The following is a 26,591-nucleotide window of genomic DNA, read 5'->3' on the forward strand; positions in this document are numbered from 1 at the left end:
GGCGTCTTCTTAGTATTGGAAATTCTCTTTTTTAAGTTGCTCCATTGTGAGCCAGAGGGTGAAGCTTTCTGTCCAGACACTGCAGTTTCCTGGACAGAGCTGCTTCCTGTTATTCAAAGGGAGCTGATTCACTTCAACTGATAAAGTTGTAATGTGTTTGAGGAGGTTTCTCTATTGCGAAAGTCAGGAATGCTTGGCACATGTTAAGTAGTGATTTCCAAATCCTACCGTGTGCTATGGGCATTCCAAGTGCTATGTCATTCATCAGCTGATTTAATTTACAGATCATTAATAACAGTATGATGCAGTAATTGTCTTTGGAGGCCAAAGCAGAGAGGATAGGAACTGTTAGTAAAGGAGAATATATAGTCTGGATTTACATACAATATAGTAAAGAAAGGCTCAGTTACAGCCAACTGGAAAATGGCAAAAGGGAAATCTGACAGAGTCACAACCAGTCAGATCCCCAGTCCACTGGAATCACTGCATTTGGAAGAAGGTTTTGAAAGAAAACTCTTTCTCATTTAATATTCTGTGCACCACTGTGGTCAGTGAGCATAATAGAACTGGTATTTATGGAGAGATTGCTCTTTGGATAGCTGGAGGAAAAGAGAAACTGGGGAAGGAACTAGAGGGGAAAGTAACTGGCAAAGTGCCACATTAGAGGAAGAAACAGATTCCCTACTGAATTTATCACTGGGCTTGGGGAGCTGTTTGTTTTAATTTCAAAAGCATTCATCAACAAAGCATAGAATAAGGGAACACAGAATTTTAAGTCCAGTGTGTTTAGTCTTCTAGTGCTTCTTCAGCATTCAAGATGCAGTTTTGCTTCCAAAGCAGCAGCTTTACCTGTCAGTCAGGAAAGCAGGACATGAAAGTCAAGTGACAGTAAGTACACTGTGCTTAAAATAGAATGCCTTTTGCTCCAGAATCTTAAAATGCAACAAAAGACTTTCACTAAGTGAGAGTCCCTTCACAATGCTCTGTAAAATGTACTAATATTACACTTTCCCCCCCTAAAAGGAAGTTCAGGAAGTTTAAAATTATTCTTATAAAAGGAATACTTTAAAAATTCTGACTCTTCATAAAGACCTTATTAACAGTATATCCTAATTTAAATAATCTTTTAAAGATTACTTGTCTCTTTTTTATTCTTCTCCTTTATATTTGTGAGATTTTTTTTCAGTAAAGGAAAAGTGTGCTGGCAGTAGCTGTGTTCTTTTAATGCACATGGGTAACTGTAGTGCCTGTATCAAGATCCACATATACCAGTTGGAGAATGGAGCTGTATTTCTACATTTATGTACCAAATAACCTTCCATGGGCAGAGAAAGCAAATAGGAGCCAAGAGAAGACCAGATATCTTCTTCTGGCTTCATTAAAAATAAACTAAAATATTTTAAATTAACTTTGATTCATCCCCCTGTGTCTATCTATGTGTGTTTACATATATTTGCTGCCCTCTGATCTCTTTCAGGTTTGCTAATTACCTGGAAATCCCTGTAGCTTTGGAGAAATTTCTTTGGAGAATTATGTCACATCTACAGCATGATATTCTGTTGCTTCTGTTCCCTCTAAGTTGCTTCTCTTGTAGTGGCTGTTTGGTACCTCTTTATTTTCCTAAGCTGGTATTAATTGCTGATTTCATTAGCATTTTCCTTTGGGGTTGGTCACTATTACATCCACTAAACATCGTTCCTGGAGAATCCTATAGGGCAAATTGTCATAAACCAAAACTTCTCTTTCTATTATTCTCCCGATAAGGTTCTGCAACCTGTTTTAAATCACTAGAAATCCCTGTCCTGTCCCACACCATCCAATAATTTCTCTGAAATTCAGTTAACTCTTGATCTGGAGTGCTGGCTGCTCGGTGTAGTCTGGATTTAGAGCAGGTTAATGCCCCCTCCTCTCATCCCCAGCCTGAGGGGGTGCAGGGGGAGGAATTGAGGGCAGCTGAGTACAACGCTTACTGTTCACACAGGGAAAAGGAGCTTAGGTCAGCTTGTTGTTTAACAACGCTGGCATCTGGGAGAAATTAGAGTGGCTAATTCCATCCACAGAGAGCCTGCAGAAGCTGAGGTTATGCTGGGCTTCCAGGCTGTCATGTGTGGGATATTAAGAGGAGGCAGATAAATGTAACCTTGAAGCTGTAAATGTTATGTATACAAAGTGCAGGTGGCTGTGTGCTTCATTTTTGGGTTAACTGACAAGCAGAAACTCACAAAAACTGTAGCTTTTGGTGCTGACTATAACAGACTCATACTACTTTAAATGTGGGCTATGTACTCAAATGCTTAAATCTCTACGGCATTTAATCAAACTGACCTTCTCCTGCAGCTTTCTGTGCTTCAAAATACATGAAGGGAATCTCAATTCACTGGTGGGATACAGAATAAACAGAAATTATTAATCCTGTATGAAATTCTTTCCCTAGTATATGTGTTGCTTTCTTTCATGTATTGGTGTGAATGAATGTGTAGGAGAGGATTGATTTTGGCAGGAGCAGGGTGAAATGCAGGTAGGGTGTGGAGGGGTGCCCAGGATCACTGGGAATGCAGAATTGCTTCCCTGCACAGAGAACGCCACAGAAGAAATCACTAAGATAAAAAGAGTGAAAAAAAGTATCTATCTATCTATCTATCTATCTATCTATCTATCTATCTATCTATCTATCTATCTATCAGAGTAAGATTTACAGAACAATGTGAGAAAATGCACTCAGATCCCCAAAGCGAAAGAAATGGGAGCACAGCTGTGAAAACACCACTTCAGGTGTGGCAGTTCAGAGTAACACAATCTTTTTTTATTGCATAATTACTGACTGCTGCATGTTTGAAAATGCGCCGACATCAAATAAACATCTTGTGGTGTACTACTGGTCTAAGTAGGCCTTTATCTTTATAAACCCTAATTGGAGATCAGTCATTAGCCAGTGAGCACATAACCTGCCCTGTTTGTACAGCCAGAGTGAGAATTGGTAAATAAATGTCAGGGCAATAAGGAACTGACAGCCTGGCCAAAATATGTGTGACCTTGTGTCTCTCATGTTTCAGGGTTTGCTGGAGACTCAGGGACAATCAGCCCCTCTCCTAAAGAACTTGGATTTTAATGATGCTGGAGTTGGAGAAGAAATGTAGGTGTTCTACCTTATCTCAGGCACTTTTGCCATGCACAGTGAACTCACCATTGCTATGTCTGAGTCCCTTTTCTGATGTGATGGCTGCAAGAGCTCCATGAGTTACCTGGGGGAAGGGAGTGGAACCAGAATGGTGAAAGCCATCATGGCTGGCATTTATCACATTTAAAATACTGAAAAATGCACAGATAAAAAGTTGCATGTATCGATAGCATTTATCCCCTCACATTCTGTGTCATGTATCTTAAGGTGTAAGCCCACTGGGCTGCTGATACTGTAAGTGGAAATAAAACAAGAAATGTGGTAAAATGAGACAGAAAAAAAAGGTCAACAAGAACTTAATAGATCTTAAACACTTCATGTTTATTGTACATTAAATAAAACAATTTCAGTTAAGTTGAGAGACCAGTGGGTTGGATTTAGGAAATCAAAACTTCTATAGGAAGATATGTTCAGCTTAAATGATCATTAATTACATATGCATTAGTTACATTATAGTAAAACCATATTCTGTTAAACAATTCTCGAGTGAATAAGGTACATTATCAGAGGTATGTATTCCAAGGATCTTATTGCACATCTACTGGCTAATCCATGTACTTCCAGTCTGAGAAAGATATGCTTTGTACCACTGAGAACAGACTGACTGCTTCCTTGTGCTTGTTACACAGCTTCCCCGCTTTCCTCATTAAAAACCAGAACATGATACCAAACAGAAAATAAAGCCGAACGTTACAAAACGTGTGTTGTCTTCAGTTCATTTCATTTCAACCTCAAAGCAATCCATGCGTAATTCTTTCTTTTCAGTAAGAGCAGGTAGGGAAAACAAAAGGACAATTAAGGGGGAAAAAAAAAAGGTCATAAAATCCCCCACTGCACATGTTTTTCTGTCATTGCAAGAACTAAAATGTTGTTATTATTCTGCTACCAGCTTCCAGTGCAGTGGAGGAAGCTCTGTGGTCGGACTCTCACTTCCCTTCAGTTTTGTCTGCCTGCACTTCACGCATATACGAGTCAATGATGTGCGGAGGCACTCCATCCATTAATAGCTTGAAGAATGAAAGCCCACCTACAAACAAGGAAAACAGGAAAATCTTCAGGGTGAAGGTCCCTGGAGCAACAGCTTTGCACCTTTATTCTCTGGCATAAGTGACAAGTTTTAGTCAGTCTCTGTTACATACTTTGAGATGTGGTAAAATTCAGCCCTGCTCAAAAGTCCAGTATGACATCTACCATTATTTAACTGGTATTCTACAGACTTTTCCTGTCCTCTTGTGCAGGGTGAATTTCTTTTCTAGGGTATCATATATTCAGTCATTTATCTCACCACATGCAATAGTTTATGATGAGCTTCACTTCAAATAACTCTCCTGGCTTTCCATCACGCTGGGTGGAGTATGGTCAGAGATGGAAGTCAGTGCAGGGGGAACAATGTAGGAAACACTGACCAGGATGAGTTGTGGAAAACATGCAGAGATATTCAATTTATTCTAGTTTTGGGTCTTAAAATGGTTTCTAGGTATTTAGCAAAATATTTACCATGTTGCTTGAAAATGACAAGTGGGATGACATCCATGAAAGAATCATATTTTAAAAGCCAGGACTTCAGGTATAGTGTCCAGAGAGAGAAATGATGAAAGCTGAAATTTTCGTCTGCTGGGGAATCATTCTAGATTTGCTTTTAAATTCACTTAAAAATTGCACTTTTTATTTGGGCTATTCAGGCTGGGGAAGGGAAGGCTTCAGGGAGACATCAGAGCACCTTCCAGTACCTAAAGAGAACTTACAAGAGAGCTGAAGAGGGACTTTTTACAAGGGCCTGTTGTGATAGGGGTGGTGGCTTCAGACTGGAAAAGGGTGGGTGTGGATTAGATAAAAAGAAGATATTCTTCACTGTGAAAGTGCTGGGACCCTGGCACGTGTTGCCCATAGTGGTTGTGGATGCCCCGTGCCTCTGATGTAAAAGCCGTGAAAATTAAACACCAATATTTCTGTTAGTTTCGTTTAAATTAGATGATGTTTGGAAGAAACAGTGAGAGAAAGATAAATATTTTGCTAAAAACTTTAGAAATTGCCCTTTCTCCAGACAAAGGGTGTAAATTGCTTTACAAAGCTATACACCATTACTATTCCCTTCACAAATCTGCATGAATATTGTGCTCTGCAAGTTGCAAACCACCCACTGACAGCTGCACTTACCTTCTGAGATTTTTCTGGAACACACCAAAAGCTTTAAAGCAAAAGTACATTGCCAGGGTGAAGATAACACTCTCTGAATGCTTCAGCTAAATGCAACTGAGCTGATACTTACATACAACATTTATGCTGAGTACAGATTTTTAAGGACTTATAACCCTTATTAAGACAAGGATTATTCAATTAAAGTGCTATTTGTTACTAGTGATTATGAGACTGTGCTGTCTCATTTAATGTCATCATTGTGGCAGAAGTGTTCGCCCCCAACCTTAGGTAGATGCACAATACAGACCAAAAGAAAAAAAAAGAAAAAAGCATGCTTTTTGGCATTCTTTCAGCTTTTTGGCATTCCTTCAGCTCATGGAGTGCAAGTCGAGCTACAAATCATTCATTTTTAAAAGAAGTTAACGCTGAAATAAATATTTTGTTTATGTAGAGGCATATTCCTATAAGAAAATAACTTGCTGTAAATACATAATGCTGTTTTTATTACTTGCATTTTATTTGTACTAATTAATCATTCTAAGTCATGCACTGTTAAATTCCATTGAAACATGCACCATTAGAAGGTGTGGGATGTACTACTAAGAATTACCATGACAAGCAATTACTAAAATCTGAATTTGTATGCCTTAAAACCATCATGCTGCTAACTTATTTACTTATTTAACTTATTAACTTATTTAATTAACTCACTTATTTAACATTTTCATTAAGTGACATAATGAAAATCATGCCATACTAGGCAGACATTGTATGACGTATAAACAGACATAAGCTTCATATGCAAGAACCATATGAAAGCTTACCTTAGATGACACTATACATTCAAAAATCCTTACTGTGTAACTAAGGGAGAGAGAGAAAGAGAAGTAACAGTTTAATTGCAAACACAAAAGTGGAGAGAAAATGTTGAGTGAAATTATTATTACAATTATGTCAAAGTGATAATTTAATCCTTAGTCATGTAAAATATGTGGGAATAGAAGCACATGAAGAGTAAAAGGTAGGGATCCAGTTCCACTTCAAAATTATCATTAATATGTAAAAGCTAGATTAATAGGTACAAGTAACTATAAAAACCTCTAATTAGTCTCAAGTATAGATTGGAATAAAATTATATTTATGATAAAAGTTTCCAAATGTAGCTTCAAAGAAGCTACCACATACATATATATATAGAGAGAGAGTATTTTCCACTAGGGGGGAAAAAAGGCACACACATAACACTGAAGAATATATATATGTATGTTGAAACTCTGTAAGGCAAAATAATCAAGTACAGACTAATTACATACCTGTGCACTATAGTATGTACTTTGTTATATACCCATATTTACGTTACTAAATCATGCTGTTTACTCTGTAGGAGCCCTTACATTTAATTAAACATTTTTACTCTATAAAACACCCATATATATATATACACATTTATCTATGTGTATGTCTATAAAAATACTGAACTTTTTACCTATTGTAGCCTTTTAAGAAAAATACAGTAGTTTCAAAGCTGTGGAAACATTATCCAGTCTGATCTCCTAACGTGTTTTAGGACTGAAATCATAAGTCTATAATACATTGCAGACCAGTTTCTGGGCATCACTGTCATTTTAAAACTGCACTGTTAATATTCTGAATCTGGGCAAGAGTGCAAGGAAAGAGGCATTTCTACAGAAAGAGTCAAATTTTCTGAACCGTAACGAACTTTAATGCAAAATAAACTGTAGAAGAAATTAGGTAAATGAAGTAAAATTTTCTGCTGGTAAGTTATTGAATCAAGATTTCATCCTTAAAATTGGTAGGTTTAAGTTCAGCCATGAACTTAACAGATTATCATTCTGAGCACTAATTTGTAACCAAAGAGTAATGTGCTATAAAGAATGCCTGTTAAGTGCAGCAAATGACTTTATGATACTTCTGGTCTTTCAATAATTCTACAAACTAATTGAGAGCTGGTTTATTTGAAATGCATATTTCTTTCTCCTGGAAAGATCTAAGTGTTGTGGTCAAATATATTCACAGTCACTAAATAAATTCTTTATAGATACATGTACTTTTATGAAATATGTCTACAACCTCAGTAATTCTGTTATTAAATATCCATGGTTGGATATTGTCTTGATTAATTTGGCCTTCTTTGCTCATGTGACATAGACAATGTATGCCATGAGACTCTAGCTAGTTGAATCTAAAAAAAGCAAAGAAATACACACTTAGCATGCAGAAAAGGCATTTGCATGTGGAAAGAGAGGGTGGGAATGAAATGGAATGTCCAGAGGAGTACGCGCATTGTAAACCTGATTATCCCCCGCCAAGCTGAGTGGTTCTCCTGGGTTAATTACTCCATGATAGATCACTGCAGGATTAGAATATTTATAGTGGTATTTATTTGCATTTGAAATTTTTCCCAGTTGATCTTAAAACTTTTTAAAAATAAAATCTCTTATACAGCAACTTTGCTATCACCAACCTATTATTAGAGCGATCATGAACCTTTATTTCAGTTCTAAGATAAATGTTCTCCAAAGCTGTTTCTTCCATGATAAAAGCAGCACAGCACCTTATCTAATTCTTTTCATCGACCTCAGTGAAGCTGATAAGGAATAAGTTTTTTTAGTGCTTGTAATGGGAGATTTAGAGCCAAATTTAGGGATTTATTTCAACAAACTCAAAAGATATATACAGTATTTTTGTAATGAGATTCTGCATATGTTATTATCTTTCAATATAGATGAGAAAGAGTCACCTATGACATGACTTTTTACACAAACACATTTACAAAAAAAGGCCACTAAATGTGTAATTGTACTGAGTAGGTCATGTAACGTCCATCTTTAAATTCACTCAGCAAAACTTAAAACCAAAGAACAGAAGATTGAATGTCTGAAATAACATCAGTACATGAAAAACCTCTTATGAGGACAGAAAAAGTCTTTATTATTTTTATTGTGCTTATATGGATCACTAAAACATTTCAGGAAATGAGCATTAAATTTAGCAACAGCTAGGGGGTTAATTTTACACCTAAAATAGTGTAAGAAAATGGCTAAAATGTAGAAAATTGTAGCATACTGATAATATTCATAGCCAGAATATTCCAATATTATGCACACTCTGAAATCCTATGCTGTTCAGATAATTTTGGGGCTGAGTATTTATATAGGGACAATAAATTTATGTTCTCCAATATGTCAGAGATGGATGGCTAAAAGTAAATCTAGCCAGCATAAGGAAATACAGTGTGCTACAATAAATACTCTTGCATGGCATAGAGCTCTCTAGCATGACTTACTAGTAAGTCAAACCTACTATCTGTAGTAACAGCACTGTAGCTTGTAGGTTCCCCAGATAGGCATCAGAGCCTTGAGCCTGTTAATCTTATTCAGACAACATTCAGTTCTATCTCATCATCTTACAAATCCAGACTTTGGTAGTCTGACTTGCTGGAATAAAGCTGAACTGGGTTAAAGCTGTACATATGGAAACAAACACACACACACACACTGCAATTCATTTCCAGTGAGTCAGAAATCCGCAGGTCTCTGCTCTGCATCAGCAGGGTGAGCAGTCATCTGGGGAGCCCTCCTAAATGAACAAACAGGCTGGGAAACTTAAGAGGATGATAAATCAACATGTAAGACAATAGAAGAGAGAAATAAGGTGTAATGATGTCTTTGTACTCTGGCTGTTTAAGGGTAATTTGCTATATTTGCCTAGAGCGAAGCCTATCCCAGTTTGCTAAGCTTCAGCTGCTGTGTTCACTTAGCAACATAACTTGGCTTTTCAGTATAAAAAAAATAGAAAAGTAACTTTCTCAGTTGTTGAGGTGTTCTGTTATGCTGTGAAATAGAAAGTTTGCTTGTGATTAAAGAAAGCAATCTTACTTCCATGATGAGGACATCGCCTTTTAAAGACAGTATCTTAGAAATAAAAAATAAAAACTAAGAAATGCGTTATTCTTATTTTCATTACATTATTTAAGTGTTCAACTGAACACAGACAAAACATTTATTGAAATGTCTGCTTGCTGGCAAATCTGAGCTGTGGACAAGATACATCAGAAAATACAGAGAATGAAAACTGAAATGCGAAATAAACACAATGCAATCCATAAATTATTAAATGTGGTTTTCATTATAGACTAGCATGACGGCAGTAATGTAATTAAAGCCAGATATAATGTAAATAACATCTGAATTCCTTAGTTAGACACTTCCTATCAGCTGTCTTTAGGCAGCTTTCGTTAGTTATAAACTCAGAATAATTTTTGAGAAACATTTTATTCTACAGTTGAAACGAAGCCTTTGACAGGAATTAGTCCAGCTAAATATGACCCTGTCTTTTCCTAGGAAGTAACTTTCTGAAAAATATGGTCCTGAGATTATTCATTAGTCATCCTATCCGAGTCCTGTTGCCATTCATGGTATCCCAGTTCATTCTAAACTACCTGAAATTCATTAAAAAAATCCATTACTGGAAACAAAACAAAAGAAAGCAATCGATATTAGTTTGTCCTAACAGCGATATTGATTCAATCAATAGCTGAACTGGGGAAAGCTGAACTCCCTTTTGCACTTGCCTTGCGTCCTTTTTCAGCTCTGTAGACAGTGCTCAGGCAAAGAGGGTGTTTGCAGTGTTTTGGAGCCCTTCTTACCTCTCACTTCCAGTTTGCAGTCCACCTCTGCCTCTCCCAGCTCGTTGACAGCTCTGCAGGTGTAGGTGCCTCCGTCGTAGGGGCTGGGCTTGCGGATCTCCAAGGTGCACACGCCTTGGTTGCTGAACATCCTGTACCTCGGGTCATTCATTATCAGCACTTTGTTTTTCATCCACGTTATTTTGGGCTGTGGTAAGGAAAAACAACAGCAACAACAACAACCAGCCAAACAAGCAACAACAAGAAAGTCCAAACGCACAAAGCTGTGAACTGAAATATTTTATCCCCTGTTTTGTGGCGTTCAGTTAAAGCTGAGTAATCAATAAATGATAAAAAATAGATTATAAAATATAGATGATTAAAAATAGATTAAGTAGTGATAGAAGGGAAACTGTAAATCTTAAAGATAAGCATTGGCTGCATCATCTAGTTTTTAGCACTTTTTTTTTCAGTGCAGCTCTTATCAGCTAATTAAAGTCATAAGTACAAGCCTGTTATCAATACAAGAACTGTGTAATGATAGCAAACATCTGATGATTAGCTTTTGACATCCAATTACTCTAAGTCAATAGGAAAAACATATTTTTCCACAGTAATTTGCACAGTCAGAAACTGTGAAGGTGAACGTGAACAGCACATTGGATTTCTCATTTTACTAGGCCAGTTCAGTTTCTCTCACTAAAACAAAGATCTCAAAAAGACACAGTTCAAAAGAAAGTGCAAGACACATTGTGCAGTGGGTCTGAGAAACAACCTGGCACCCAGAGCGTTCCTGCAATGTGCTTACTTAGAGAATAATTAGCTCTTTATAGAGCTAATAGAATGTAGAATAATTGTGGTTTTTAGTAGTAAGTTTTATTGCTATATTAACTGTACAGCTGCTGTCAGTGAGAGTCTCAACAAAGCCCAGCCTTTTCCTGAGGTTCTGCCCCTTCACTGATTTATCTGTGCATTAACTATTGTAGTGCCTGTAGCACAGGCAAGCAGCTCCTTTATTTTTGCATTCTTTAGAACCCACACCTGTCTGTTTGCTTCAGCCTGGCTCATGAGTTAAATGGTAAAAGTTGCACATAATTAATTTTCATTGTCAGGTTAAACTCTCTGGTGTTTTCAGTGCTGCTGTCAGAGCTGTGCTGTACCTTGGGGTTGCCCCTGACGCTGCAGTTCAGGGTGGCGTTGTAGCCAGCGACAGCAAACGTGTTCACCAGGGGCTGCGTGAACAGCGGCCGCTCGCTGAAGTCAAAGTCATCGTACACTGGGTATTTGTACACTTTACCTGCGAAGGGAAAATTAAACATTCATAAAAAGAACCTTGGCAGGTAGCTAAACACCCAAGTGCATTAAATGGCTACAGAGGGTCAGTTCTGATCTGCACTGCTTTAGGTACAAGGGGACTCCAGTGGCTGCACTAGCAGGGCAGGCTGGAGGTGGGTCTGCACAGTGATTATAGCCCCTGATTATGCTGTAGCATTGATGTCTGAGAGCTTCTCTTTGTTTCCTGTGCAGGTGGTGCACAAAGCAATACAGGTTCATTCCATGTCTCTGCCTGCATGCTGCAGAGCAGGATGGATCCCTCATATACATATATCCTCCATATACTGCAGGATGCCTGTCTTTGGCAAGCCTTGTTCACTCTGCTGCCAATTATTTTTTACAGTTTGCTCTTGTTATAAACTGTCCCTGTGTTTAAAAATCTATTTTTCTTTCTGCTTCAAACAGTGCGCTGACACTACAGTGAATGGACGCAGGGTCTGAACAAGGGAAACATGGTAGTAAAATGTATTTTCTCACTGCCAGTTTATCTCCACTCTGCAATGGAGATCACCACCAACAAATCCTCTTCAGCCACACATTCAGCTGGCATTTCAAGTGGCTGGACAGACAGACATCTATTCCTGTGCACAGGTATCATCATGCAGTTTTGCTTCACTGAAAGCTGATCCAAGCTCTCATACTGACTTCCATGCAGCTTAGGCCTGATACTTGCTCTCATGAGAAGGGAAAGTAAAGCAGTGCTAAAAAAGAGTTCCTAGAGCCATTCTCTTGTTCATGACTCCAGAGTCTTTCAGCCTGGCTGTGTGGGCTGTACAGGGTGTCTGTGCTCTGCATCATGGCAGTCACATCATGTATTCCTTCCTTTCAGGCAAACTGCTTTGATTTTTGTCCTGTGAGCTAATTTTTTCAGAATTTCCTTTCCATAGCAAAGATTTGTGGTTTTTAAGCTTTCAGTGCCATTTCCAACTGACATCTTCTGAAATGTCAGGATTTTTGACTGCAGAACCAGATTTTGCCTAGCCCCACCTTCAAGAGATGTGAAGCGGGGGCTGTGCTTTTCTGTTGCATCCTGCCTGAAGTGGAGGGAGTGCCTGCACAGCTGATGCCAAGTCTCCAGAGCAGGGCAGTGACCCACTGCTTCTAACAGAGCAGCTGCTTTACTCCTCTCCAGATCTTGTCAATGCACACGTGCCAGTGGTGATGTGAGTCTGAGATCCAAGACCATAGAAAATGTCAGATCATGGGAGAAATGTCTCATTCCTGATTAAAAACAGTGACTATGAGCTATGTGGACAAGCCAAGAGGTCTGAATAGGAAATGCCCTTGCTGTTGGACCTGGCCTTGGGGCTGGGAGTGCCTCTAGAGATACGACCTTTACCTCAAGCCACCTTCCAGCCTCTGAGCACCCCCCTCCCCCTTGATGAGGCAAGGATAGTTAACCAACCATCCTTGGCAATCAGAGCACTCTCTTTGGTCATGGTTGCATCCTCGCTGAGGCCGCACATGTTCTCAGCAAAGACCCTGAAGTAGTACTCGTTGCCTATGACCAGCTCGTTGATGGTGGCACTGGTGCGGTGGTAGTGCTCGATCACGGTGAACCACTCCTGAAAGGACAGACACACAGACACACAGGGTCAGCTCTCCCCCATGTTGGGTGCCATCTATAAGACCATGTCTGGCTGGGCTGTTAGGGTCCAATCCAGGTAGATATGGACCTTAGCCCAACAATCTTACATAGACAAAAGCAAAAGACTGGAAGCACTCTTCTCCACATGGGAATGAATGTCCTCTATTTATTGACTTGAGAACCACCAGATGAAAAAACCCACACGGGAAGAGACCAGCCAACTGCCTTTAGGGGGTTTTATAGCTGGGGGAATGGGGGACAGAGGATGGGGACCAGAGTAAGGAGAGGCAAGGGGAGGGACTGACCAGGGAATAGATCACCATGGGGTATTGGGCAGAGGGACAGGTCAGGGAGAGAGCATGTGATGGGAGAAGGGAATAACAAACCATATGATATAACAAAAACTACTCAGTTCAATATAAAGACTACTCTGTGCAAATCTCTAATAACCCAGTGCAAAACAAAAACTAAAACTATTTAGTGCAATACAACACTCCCCAGCACCCTGCACCACCCAGACATCCACTGGAAGGATCATCAAGCTTCTGGGAGCAGGTTCTTCTTTGAAGAGAATGCAGCTAACTGTAATTAATAATGAAATGCAGCTAATAGTAATTAATAGTGAAATGAGTGATGATGGCAGTGCAGCAGAGCTCTCTGCTGAGCAGTGAAGGCCACACCCTGCTGAATTGTTACACTGGCAGCTGGAAGGGCTCATTTTAGGAGCTGCAGGCTTACAAAGGTTGTGTTGTGTGAGCAAGGCAGGCTCCCTCATTCCTGATCCACACTGCTGTGACAGAGGAAGTACAGTTGCAGATAACAAAACTGCATTCCCGTGGGGAAGGCATTCTGCAGTAATATGCACTCACAGAGGCCACTGCACTAATCTGCCCTCTCTGTCACAGGCTGTGTGTTCATGAGAAATGTTCTTCTGTGCTTGTGGTCCTCTGATATCTAAAGGCCAAGATGGGCAAGTGGGTTTCAGTGCTTTAGTCTTGCAGCAGTAACAGGATGTGTGAATTCTGTCCTATTACACAATACCTAAACAACAATCTGAGCTGAAGGAGGTTAATGCTAAAAATGCAATTAATACAAAGTGCAATTCGACCACAACAATGTTTTTGCTTTCCTTTACTCTGCCCTAAATAGTTTTCTTGCTTTTCTAAAGATGAACTTGTGCTGAGTTCCCTGTACCACAGTTTGCATTCATATTTGGTCAACATTAAGAGCCAAAGTTCCTTTGGGAAAACAGTTTTTTGTAGAAGACCAGCTGTGCCAGAATTGCAAAATGCACCACCACAGATACAGTGAGGAAAGTGACCTGAATGATCCATTTCACACTGAACCCTAAATGCTGCTTGCTGTTGTTACTTTCTCCTTATCACAGTAATTTAGAGGGGAAATTGTTCCGATCACTGTACCAGAGACCATATCTTCTTACAGTCTCAAGAGAAGGAGGAAAAAAAAAAAAAAGAAGGATGGGAAGGAAAATAGAGGCATAGGAAGAATGAATTGATCAGACAATGATGGACATCAACATATTAATGTGGAGGATAGGAGAGGAAAAGATTTTCTTGCAGAAGGCAGCTCCCTAAATATTGCCCTAGATTTCCAGTGTTTAAATTTGCAGTTAATGTTAAATCTGAGAATCTGACCACTGTCTTTTAAGAAAAACTGTACTAACAACAGTACAGCTCTAAATAATTTTTGTTAAAATTTTTGTTAGTTTCATGAAAATAATGAATATTTCTGTATTGCACTTTTCATCAGAAAATCTCAGAGTGGTTACAGAAGTACCTATGTACTGTTTTTGCATGGGTAGTAGGCAGTGGCAATGACTCTCACAGTGTGACATTGCAGGTTTGAAAACAGCAGCAATGGAACACTGGTTCTGGTAGCCGCCTACTGAATTCAGAATTAATATTTTAAGGTTTTATTTTCTCTCCTGAGGCAAAGGAAAAATGCAGAATTACTTTTCTCCTTCCCATTTTCAGTCCTTCTCTTTGGAATAATTTGAAAATATTTCCACTTCTAGTGATGAAGAGATTTTTAGAACTTTTAGAGGGTTCTGTAGAGATTTTTTAAATGCTGATAAATCCACGCTTTGTCCACCTACATCCTTTTAAGCATGTAAAGCTTTTTGTTTTTAAAAGGGACGATTCACTAGTACATCCAGCTTTAAAATATCTCCTTATTACTTACCATACTCTTCTTATCTGCTTTTTGAATAGTGTACCCAGTAATGGCAGCATTGCCATCATCTTTTGGTGGCTTCCATGATAAATTCACATTCTCTCCCCAGACATCCTCAATAGTCACAACCTCTGGTGGGCCTGGGCGATCTGCAACAAAAATATGACATATTCTACTGTTTGATTTCTCTATCTTTTTCCCACACACATCTTCCCATTAGTTTGATTTCTCTCTCTTTTTTTACAAAACAAAAGTCAAAAGAAAGATGTGGTTGCAAAATAAAACTTTCCAAAGTGAAGGCATATCAGAGTTACAATAAATTTAATAATGTTGTGCTGCCAGTTTTGCCTATTAAGTAAAGGAATGGATACTAAAAATGAAAAATAAATGTGCTTTCTTGTCTATCTTTCCCACCTTTCCTAATTTCAGCATTCAGGATTTCTTGCATTTGTGACAAACTATGAATTTGCTGCCATTACTGTCTATGGGTACCACTCAACAGGAAAAATCTTGCATCCTGGATAGACAAGAACCTTGAGAGGCTTAACAGAGAAAAAAAGAAACTGACACATTCCAACAACCCTATGGTGTATGGAGATTTCCTGAGAGACCCCAAACCTACAGCCAAGTAATTGAGCATGGAGAGGAATCACTGCCAAGAAAGATGGCAGCATTCCCATTTCCCGTGGCCTTGGGAAAATGGATCTATTTCCATTTCTCCAAACATACCAACGATCTGAATGTCTATGGTGGCTTTGTCCACCAGGTTCTCCACCTCCACTTTCATGTCGTACTCTCCAGAGTGGCCCCGCTCTGCCTTCCTGATGAAGATGATGGTGTCCTGCTCCGTGTTGCGGATGTTGATGTCGTTCTTGTCGATCGGAGAACCGTTCTTCTCCCACGACACTTTTGCCCTTGGTTTTCCCTGCAAGGAACCAGGAAACAATTTTGGTATGATTTTTTTTGGAGGGGGGAGAAAAGGGAAGAGAAGGAAATGGGTTTAATTCCCGTTTTTTTTCCCAAACAGGAAGTAAAAATTGTCCTGAAATGTGACGGTGTTCACATGGGTCCCAGGATGAGGGAAGAGATGAGGATCTGACTCCATGTTTCAGAAGGCTTGATTTATTATTTTATGATAGATATTATATTAAAACTATACTAAAAGAATAGAAGAAAGGATTTCCTCAGAAGGCTAGCTAAGAATAGAAAAAGAAAGAATGATAACAAAGGCTTGTGGCTTGGACTCTCTGTCCGAGCCAGCTGACTGTGATTGGCCATTAATTAGAAACAACCTCATGAGACCAATCACAGATGCACCCGTTGCATTCCACAGCAGCAGATAACCATTGTTTACATTTTGTTCCTGAGGCCTCTCAGCTTCTCAGGAGGAAAAATCCTAAGGAAGGATTTTTCATAAAAGATGTCTATGACACTGAAAGAAACAGAATTATTTTTAAAATTATACGCCATTTAGAGATGCAATCATACCAATTCACCTAAAATGTAACTTTCTCTCCTTTTTTTTCTTTTTGCTCAGAAGACTGAAAATATTTGCAATTTCTCACTATATTGAACAATTATCTCTCTGGTTAAATTGACAAATAATTTCCAGTTTTCTGAAAGAAAAGGAGAGAGAAATAACCCACAGAAAGTATAGAACAAAGTATTTCACTCTCTGGAAATGCTTACATTCTCTACATTGCCAGTGAAAGAGGAAAGTAATAGATTCAACCTCCAGGGATCCTAAACTCTCTTCTTTCATTACAAAGGAAGTTGTAATAGCTGCTAGGAAGGCTGGATTGATCTCTTTTGTGTGCCATTTTTAGTGCGTCTAAGTGCCCAATACAGGTACTTAAAGTAGACTGAATTTCACGTGCTCTGCTGTGGAATTTGCCTTCCACAGGCAAACAGTTTGCAGGTGCTGTCTGAAAAGGGTAATCTCACACCATTTTGAACACTTTATTTTAGAGAATAACCATAAAATATTCCTTTAATTTCTCAAGAAAAATATATCTTGCAGTGTGTTGCTGATCAGGCTTTTATGAGGCTTTTAACAGCCTCTGTGAAGCTGAGTTATGCCCATCCAGTATCTTCAAATGTGCAGACATGGAATAGAAATGAATTCTGACATAATTCTTTTATTCAGAAGAAGGACCTTGCAAGGAGAGAGGCTGGTGCTGTTTAAAAGGTATGGGAATGAAGGTTAGCATGATGCTGTGGGAAAACTGGTTACATATTTTGGAAATAGTCATATTACAGTTGTGATCTCAAGGATTTAACAGCTGCAGTCTGCCTGCTCTTCCCCTCACTTTTCCTCTCCTGGCAAGGAAGTTATTAAATGCTACTGTTCCACTCTTGATACCCATATTTAACTGCTTCCAGTGCAGCCCCTTTGTTTTGTGCAATTGTCTCATGTGCAATGTCTACTGTGAAGATTTGTAAGTGTCCTTTGGATGACAGATGACCAATCAGTCTGCCTGAGTGAGTTACCCGGTTCATCACTTGGCTGAACTTAATTTGTTTGAGATGTTGAACCAAAAACTTTCAAGCACCTCTGTGGATGTACTTCGGAGTATATCCACCTGTGCTTAAGGTAGCTGACTAGCCAAAGTTACAGCGAAATCAGTTAAAAAGAAAAAAAAAAAAAAAAAAAAAAAGGCAAAAAAGAAAAGGTAAAAATAATTTTTCAGTCAGTATTTTTAGTTCTTACCTGGAAAGGAATAACAAGATTCACAGTTTCTCCAACTCTTCGAGTATAGGTTTGTTTCAAGTGTCTTGGTAGACGAATCTTTGGAGGTTCTGAATGAAACAAAAGCTTGTGTTAAGCACTAATCTTCTTTTCTAACCAAGGCAGCACTGGTGTGCATCAGTGTAAAAATTAGACAGTGTGGTCTAAAATTCCCAGAAGTGACTAATGAGTGAGGTGTCTTAAATTTCTTGGTCCCCCAGTGTTGCATTCAGGACACCATCAGCTTTTATAACACCAAATGCAATGATGGTATGACAAGAGGGAAGCTTAGAGGAACTTAAAAAAGGTACCATCAGGATCAAGTTCTGCAGAAAAAAATGCCCTGAAAAACTGAGAAATAAAGGCTCAGAAATTAAACAAAATTATGAATTATTCAAAAATGGTTTCATGATTTCTAGCCACCATACAATGGCTTTGTAAGGCCATATCATCAGTTAACAATAATAAGTAAATATTAGCCTTAAAAAACCCCAGGTGTTAGTATGGAAACAGGGTGTATTTGTGGGCAAGGGTAGGCAGCAGGATCTTACCTATCACTTCCTTGACTAAAATAGGCTGTGGGTGGTACTTGGGCTCACTCTCACCAGCAGCATTCACAGCTTTTACTCTCACAAGGATTTTCGAGCCAGTTGGAAGGCCATTGATGGTGAACTTGGTTTTGTCTGTCAGCTCTGGGTTAGCCACGATCCATTCATCAGCTGGTTTAGGGAAGTGAGGGGAGGAGGAAAAATCCAAAAAACAGGGAATTATAAATATATCCACAGCATGGATGAGGAAAATTACAGAACAGTAATAGATTTGTTAGATTCTAATGAATAATTCAATTTTGTTTTTCTAATTATGCTGTAACACAATGTAGTTTCATTTTAATATGTAGGAAGAACGTTTCAAACCCTACAGACTTTCTGCTGATTACGTATTTGTATATTTATATATTTATATATTTATATATTTATATATTTATATATTTATATATTTATATATTTATATATTTATATATTTATATATTTATATATTTATACAAATGTTATTAGAATATGTCTATAATTTAAGTGTACCAGAGAGAAAAATTGTTAGATTTTTAAATTCTGCTAGAGTAAAACAAGGGGGAAAAAGAATGTATTTGCAAAAGCACTCGTCATTGCTTTAACAGCTTCCTTGAAGAGAAATGGGTTTTGCAATTAATTTCAACCAGTACTGAGTACCCTTGAAAGTATAACTGAAAAACAAAAGAAACGCAGAGTATTTACACATTGCAATGAAATGCCATCTCTCCTCATGCCCTTAAAAAAAGGAAGGCTGTGCCAGAATTATTCACATAATTACAGCATTCTGGGATTTTTAATCCTATCCCCAGGTGGTCACATGAAATTCATGGAGTGATGATAAGAGTTCAGTCTATAAAACAGCTTCCATTACAAACCATACTTTCTTATCCACCCTGTCCTCCCAGCTCAGACTGCCCTGACACTGCTGGGCACAGGAGCCAGGTTTATGAACAGGCAAGTCAGGATCAATACCTCCCACACTATGTAAATCTAGCACTGTGAAATGGGCACAGAAGACAAAGAACTGTTATCAACTGAGATCCCTGCAGAATTAGAGTGTAGTGCTGTGGCACATTTTCATAACTGTCTTGCTTTTAGGAATTAACTTTTCCTTCAAGCTTCAAGCAGAAAACGATTTCAATCAAGGACTCTTTTCCCAAGTATCTCCCCCTCCCCTTACACGTATGCTGCAGAAAATTCCACAGACTGTTGCCCCTAAAATTCACCGCCAGGAATTTATCTTTAATTTATGAAGAGAGTTTTTCTTTCATTAAAGAAGACGTATATCCTTTGTGGAATACTGTACCTTCCAGGTTAAAAGGTGGCTCCCCCAATTCCTCAGACTGATCTGTCGATATACCTTGAGAGAATCCATCTTTAAAATTAATCAGAGACACCCACTTTCACACAGATGGAGCATTTTGTCAGTGGTTAGCAATTCCTGTTAGTAAGTATGCAAAGATAGATGCTGGGCTTTACAGATTTAGAGAACCCATGTTTAGGGAGAAAAGAGATGGAAAGAGGGCATCCAGATCACAGAATACACAGATGCCCACAGGAAAGATAAAGGATGAAAGAAGAGGAGGATATAAAGTTCTATGAGTTTTTTGGGCCCCAGAAAAGCCCTAGAAATATGAAAGGAAGGAGACAAAAGGAACACTTGGAAGAGAGAAATGAAACAAAATGATGATGAGAGAAAGTGTAGAAGGAGAAGAAAACACATTGTAGAAGAGATAAGAAAATCAGAGATAAATTCTGAGTAAGAGAGACAGAAAAAGAAGAGGTCTTGGAAAAAAACTTGGAGGAAACAGAGGAAGAGAACACATTTAGCTAAAGGTAACATAGATAGAAGATTAAAGAAGACCAGACCCATGGATGGTGACAGATATGATGTAAACCCTAAGGCTTTATTCCCTGAACAAAGTTATCACTGTCCTGGATTTCCTGTAATCCTGGAGCTGTCTATTTTCAGGATAATGATAATATTATTCTAGTATTTTAGCATGGTCCTGGATGAGTACACTGGCAGAGGTCTCAGCCAACAGAAAGTCTCTGAAGTACTTATTTACTGGCTATAAAAACTTCTGGGGAGCTCTCTCTCTCCATATATACACATATATATTCTATATTCATGTTATTTACAGCTATGCAATGCTGGGTCAGGATACTCATGATGAGACTCCAGTACTTCAGTAACATGCATGGAGTGTACATAGTTAAGAACTCCCAAGAATCCACCATGTTGATCAAGTTATGTGGTTCTGACTAAAGGGAAATACCAGTTTTGCAAAGCCAAATCAATGTTTATGATACATTATTCTTCTAAATTATCATTATATATTTCTTTTGTCTTCCTATTGTCAGCTTGTGATTTCTCCTAATGACTGCTATGTTAGAGGAAGACTCTTAAAAGCCTTCTTGAAAACTACTTCAGTGACAACAATGAAAGAATGGAGAATGTAAATACAGATGAGTTTACAGACAGATAACTAGGAGAAAAAAAGAAGCAGAATGAATGTAGACAGTCATAAAAAGTATCTTGAAATTAAAAAGAGTTATTAAACATTACAGAAAAAATTAGTTTGAGGCAGAACAGGGCTGAGAAAAAAGAGGCACTAAGATATTGCAAGAAAGGGAAAAACAAGTGAACAGAGAGAAAAAAATGAATAATCCAATAACACGACTTTTAAAATTGGTATTTTAAAATTGGCATTTTAAAATTGGCATTTTCTACTTATCTTGCTTCTTCCTAAGCATTTCATAACATATATACATAACGTCAATTGTGTATATATAGATGTATATGCATATATAGGAGGTATATATAGATATACATAAACACTCAAAACTATGTAAAATACATTGTACCCATTGTATTTTAACTGAGGTGGGTAACAGTAAAATGACAGACTTGGCTGCCATTTTGTTGTATCTTCGTGTGTTTAAAACCTATCTGGAAAAAAAAGTAAAGAATTTGTTCCATTTAACAGGTATGCAATGTTCTTCTGTCTAACAGCCCTTTAAAGACAGATTTAGAAGATTCCTTTTCAAAGCCATACTTTGAATTAACCTGTTTGTATTTCTCATCCTCTTTATCACTTGATTTGGATATCACTAATGTCAAGCACTTTTAACTTTTCTCTTCCATTCTACCCAATGCTACACAGAGCATAATATACAGCATACACTCAAGTCCTCACATTGACAGTCCCCTTAACATTCCCCTACCTGGGCTGTGCAGTGGAAACAGAGTCAGAACACTGTGCCTTGATGGGAGACTGCACGCTGACTCACTCTGAGCTGTTCCCACAGCTCCCTCCCAAAGGACAAGGAAAACCCTTCCTACCATTCCAGCTGTGTCTGCCTTCAGGCACTCTCCTCCGGGTCTCGGAGCTCCTTGCAGTCCTGCTCCTTAAAGATATTCATCTCAACACTACCAGATGCTGAGTGCTCCTGAGAAAAGCCAGGGGTGGATCTTCACAGCCTCTCCCACTCTCCTGAGAGAGCTCAGTGTGCCGTGGCGCCTGGCCACGTTTATGACCTACTGTTCTCCTGGATTTTCTGAATCTGAAACATGTGACAGCATCAATGACACGTTCTGTCCTCTGCCTCTTGTCTCCAGGCTATGGACTGTTCATTAAAAGCTTCCATTGAAATAAATGCCTTCGTGAGAAAAGGTGTTCAACCTCTCGCTTGATATACAGCACAGTGAAGAGCAACAGCAGTGGAGCTGGAGGTAACTGTGTGCCCTTCATCCACATCCACAACATTGCTGCAGTTGGTGGTGTTGGTCCACAGAGGCTATTTGATACTTACCCAGGTGCTGGTGGATTTGACTTTTTTGAAAATAGGCTAAATTTGATGCCAATTCAGAAGAAAATCTGCTGGAAAATACTGTTTCTGCTGCTTGATCATCAAAAGATTCTTAGCTGTAAAATATAATTTATATTTCCCTGTTCCTTCCTATTTTACTCACAAAACTTAATTCACTCTCTCTATCTTCCTCCTTCAGTTCTAATATATTTTTGTCTTAGACTGACATAGCTAAAGATCCCCAAGACTGCACCGAAGCGTTGGAGAAATTAAATATCTAGACTTTGCATGCCTAGATGACTTCTGCAGGAGCTATTGGAGAGGCTGTTCTCAGTGCTGGCAACTGACACTTGAAGTTATTAATATGTCAACATAGGGATTACCACACCTGGGTATTAGGGACATCCTGTTCCTAAAACCCAGCCAACCTGAACATATTTTGGGGCCACACTTGTAGCCATTATTTCCTATGCCTTCATCCACCAATGAACTCTTTACTGCCCTAACTCTCATTTAGCACCTGAAAGAGGGGAGTTATTAGCAGGGTACTTGGCACATTACAACAGATTTTATGGCTTTTGATTTGGATTTCAAATCAAGAGTAAGATACGTTGAACCACAGTCAGGGGGTGGCGTCTGGAATACAAACCAAAGGAAGCCTGACCAAAACCCTGCTCCTTGAGGTTTTCTGCCTGATTAGTCTCTGCCTGACAGCCAGAGCACCTGATACCTGTAGAGAAAAAATGGAGACAGTCTCACCCACGTTCCCTGTGGGTCGGGCACCCCGGGTGCTGTCACTTACTTCCTTCAAAGCAGTATTCCACCACGTAGCCGTCCAGCCCTGCCGCCCCGATCTGGTCCGGGGGCCTCCACTTCATTGTCACCGAGGTGTCGGTCACACTGTCCACTGCCAGCAGGGTTGGGGGGCTGGTGACAGCTGCAGCAAGCAGGGAGAAGGCAGAACACGGTGTTACCGTGGAAGGTTTGTGTTTATGGTTTGTGTTTCTCTGGTTTAGCATCGCAGGTGACGGGCTATCCTGCCTACCAGGATGATTTCTCATCTGTCACTATAGGACATGAAAGTACACAAGTGCACACACTGCTGCTCTCAAGCTGAAGAAAAAAGGGAAGTTTACTTTCTGACTCCAACATTTATAGTTTTCCAAAAGTGACAGTGGATTTGAGGGTGACAGTGCCACCTCTCCAGTGACACTGGTCAAACCAACACTCCATCAACTTTCTCCTCCTCCATAAAAGAATGCAAAACAATGAGTTATTTTCAGAAAGTGTGTGAGAAAGTTTGCTACAAGAATGTAAACATCAGAAGGCTTAGAAAATCCTAAAAAATCAGGGCGACATCCATCATCCCTGGCATGTGTTCCCCAATTAGGACCACACTCCTACTGTAGTCCTAATTGGGAACACATGCCAGGGATGATCCCATATATGCTCACATCCCTTATATGTTCACAGCCTGACCCAGAGATAAATTCCTCCTGCTGGGGAGAGAGAAGGACAAGCAGCTGTGGCTGGTGGAGCAGAGAAGTTGGGAGTAGTGTATTCAAGCTGGGAGCGGTGTATTCCACCTCAGCAGCTGCATTCTGGCAAGAAGGGAGCGTGCTGGAGCTGTAACAGCCCCCTCCTTCCTCCTCCTCTGCATTCTGGGGGTGCTGCTGAGCAAGGGGGGAACCTTTGCTGATCTACAGAACAGGACACCTTTCTTTTACAGGGACTTGTGGTGTGGTGGTGTTTGCAGGGGTCCCGGGACAAGGGAAGAGATGAGAATCTTGACTCCATGTTTCAGAAGGCTGATTTATTATTTTATTATATATATTATATTAAAACTATACTAAAAGAATAGAAGAAAGGATTTAATCAGAAGGCTAGCAAGGAATAGAAAAGAACGGGATGAAAATAAAATCTTGTGGCTGACAAGAGTTTGAGACAGCTGGACTGTGATTGGCCATTAATTAAAAACAATCACATGAGACCAATCACAGATCCACCTGTTGCATTCCACAGCAGCAAATAATTATTGTTTACATTTTATTTCTGAGGCCTCTCAGCTTCTCAGGAGAAAAGTATCCTAGCCAAAGGATTTTTCATAAAATATGTCCATGGCACTTGTGGTTGTCACCATAGTTTCAAAATCTGTTTCTTTATATGAAAAGGCCACTGAGTTAGCCTGTCACTGTGGGAATGACAAAGCCTTCTAGCTGTCACACTAATAAAAACTATATAATTAGGTGATTTTAATAACAAATGAATGGTTATTTTCTGAATGTATACCTATCTCTGCATTTGTTTACTTACCTAAAGGAACAAAGGACTTGGAGGGCATGCTTGGCTTGGACATGCCAATGGCATTGACAGCAAACACACGGACCTCGTAAGCAACACCTTCAATCATTTTCTTTGGCTCAAAAGTTGTTTCCTTGCACAGTTCAAAATTCAGCCTCATCCACCTGGAGCTTTGTTTCTTTTTCCTCTCAATGAAATATCCTTTTGACCAGAAAAGATTTTGTCATAATAAGTGAAGTGGCACAAAGGTCAGTAATAAAAGGTCTATTTTTTGACTGCCCAGGGACAATTTTTTACCTGGATACACCTCAATATTCCCTTCTAGCTTCAGAGTGATAATTTTCCTCATTGCAAGCTATCTGAGAGTCACCTATTTGCTTTCAGAGCCATATATGAGCTTTTTTTGGACTTAGAAGGCTGCTTGTGTTTAGTTCAGAGTGAAAAGGGCCTGGTCCTACTGACCTCTGGGCCCCTCTGGCTTTCTTCTTGGTTTGGTGTATTTATTAAAAGATATTCCATTTTACTCAGTAAATTCTGAAATTTCCTTCTAACACAAACAGGCTAATAGCAATGCCAAGTTTGGTTTTATAAGAGGTTGTCTTTCAAGTGGGAGACGTAATAATGTAACAAGATAGAAAATTACAAATCTCAAAGCATTAGAAAAACAGGAATTTGATAAAGTCAGAATAGGTAGAACATTCTAGTTACTGGATATTCCCAGTGCTACTTTCCGGGGCCTGAGCTAAACTCTGATCCTGCTGCATCCACTGTTTGGTGTTTGCTTCTTTTTGTCTGTATTAGAGAGTCACCACAAAAAAAAAAAGTGAGTACCTAAAATGGGTGATCCACCATCATTTGCTGGAGGTTCCCAGGTCATAATACACCAGTCTTCACCCACCTCAGTCACATTTGGTGCCTGAGGAGGATCAGGAACATCTGTTGAAAACAAAATAAATATTATTAAAAAAAAATCTTTCATCTTTTTGCATAGGATGAAATTAGAAATGTCAAATAAGAAACAAATCTAAATTGTTTTTGAGGTGCAAAAGGAATTACTAATGAGGAGAGAGGGCGGGGAAAAAGAAATTTAGTGGATCCTGGCTGGTGGTTAGGAATGGATGGATGCCAAGGTCTTCTGCCAAGGTCAGACACTTGACAGAGCCCACAGCCAGGGAGAGGGGAGAGCCAGGAGTGATCGGGACAGCCTGAGGCAATCAGAGGAGTCTGGCCCCTGTCAAAGCAGCAATAAACTCCTACTTAAATCCCTTCCAAGCTCCTGCTCCCTTCAGTAACACCCAATTCCACACCAGAAAATGGGGAAAAATAGGAAAATGGAAGTTTCCTGAGACTCTGCTGTGACGGTGTTCACAGGGCTCTTAGGATGAGGGAAGAGATGAGGATCTGACTCCATGTTTCAGAAGGCTTGATTTATTATTTTATGATATATATTACATTAAAACTATACTAAAAGAATAGAAGAAAGGATTTCATCAGAAGGCTAGCTAAGAGTACAACAGCAAAGAATGATAACAAAGGCTTGTGGCTCAGGCTCTCTGTCTGAGCCAGCTGACTGTGATTGGCCATTAATTACAAACATCCAGCATGGGCCAATCGCAGATGCACCTGTTGCATTCCACAGCAGCAGATAATCAATGTTTGCATTTTGTTCCTGAGGCTTCCCAGCTTCTCAAGAGGAAAAATCCTGAGGAAAGGATTTTTCATAAAAGATGTCTGTGACACTCTACCCCAGTGGCATGGCTCATGGGCTCTGTTTCACAGGACTTACCAACCACTTTGATGTTGATCAGAGCTGTGTCCTCTCCAGCCTCATTCTTTAAGGTGATTCGGAAAGGACCTGAATCCTCCCTCTCGGCTGCATCAATGACCAGGCAGCTGCTGTCTGGGTAGGATTCTGCCCGGATTCTTCCACTGTCTGTGACCATCTAGGAACCACAGAGAGCAGAGGGAAAAGTCATATTGTCTGGATTTGAGAGTCAAAATACTCAAAAATCAAAATTTGAAAGTAGCACAGGTCACTTCAACAAAAATATTAAAGCAACTGTAAGAAAAACCACACCAAACCTCAGCATTTTAGTCAC

General features: G+C 39.3%; 1 protein-coding gene across 4 annotated transcripts in view; it reads right to left on the reverse strand.

Annotated features, from left to right (window-relative positions):
* Positions 1-3,478: 3,478 nt before the first annotated feature.
* The window catches only part of MYBPC1 (myosin binding protein C1), a 73,231-nt gene continuing 50,118 nt past the window's right edge, over positions 3,479-26,591 (reverse strand). For 3 of the 4 annotated variants that reach the window (XM_058804492.1, XM_058804489.1, XM_058804490.1), the window contains 14 exons: positions 26,279-26,435; positions 25,324-25,428; positions 24,505-24,693; positions 22,994-23,128; positions 18,361-18,528; positions 17,792-17,880; positions 15,811-16,006; positions 15,091-15,230; positions 12,706-12,865; positions 11,126-11,262; positions 9,987-10,173; positions 7,630-7,688; positions 6,142-6,181; positions 3,479-4,205 (listed from right to left, as the gene is read on the reverse strand). In XM_058804492.1, coding sequence (XP_058660475.1) covers positions 6,161-6,181; positions 7,630-7,688; positions 9,987-10,173; positions 11,126-11,262; positions 12,706-12,865; positions 15,091-15,230; positions 15,811-16,006; positions 17,792-17,880; positions 18,361-18,528; positions 22,994-23,128; positions 24,505-24,693; positions 25,324-25,428; positions 26,279-26,435 — 1,743 coding nt within the window. In that variant the 3' untranslated portion in view covers positions 3,479-4,205; positions 6,142-6,160. The remainder of the gene's footprint in view (positions 4,206-6,141; positions 6,182-7,629; positions 7,689-9,986; positions 10,174-11,125; positions 11,263-12,705; positions 12,866-15,090; positions 15,231-15,810; positions 16,007-17,791; positions 17,881-18,360; positions 18,529-22,993; positions 23,129-24,504; positions 24,694-25,323; positions 25,429-26,278; positions 26,436-26,591) is intronic. The other variant, XM_058804491.1, reaches the window with a different exon arrangement.

Source organism: Ammospiza caudacuta, chromosome 5, assembly GCF_027887145.1.
Source record: "Ammospiza caudacuta isolate bAmmCau1 chromosome 5, bAmmCau1.pri, whole genome shotgun sequence".
Classification (NCBI taxonomy): Eukaryota; Metazoa; Chordata; class Aves; order Passeriformes; family Passerellidae; genus Ammospiza; species Ammospiza caudacuta.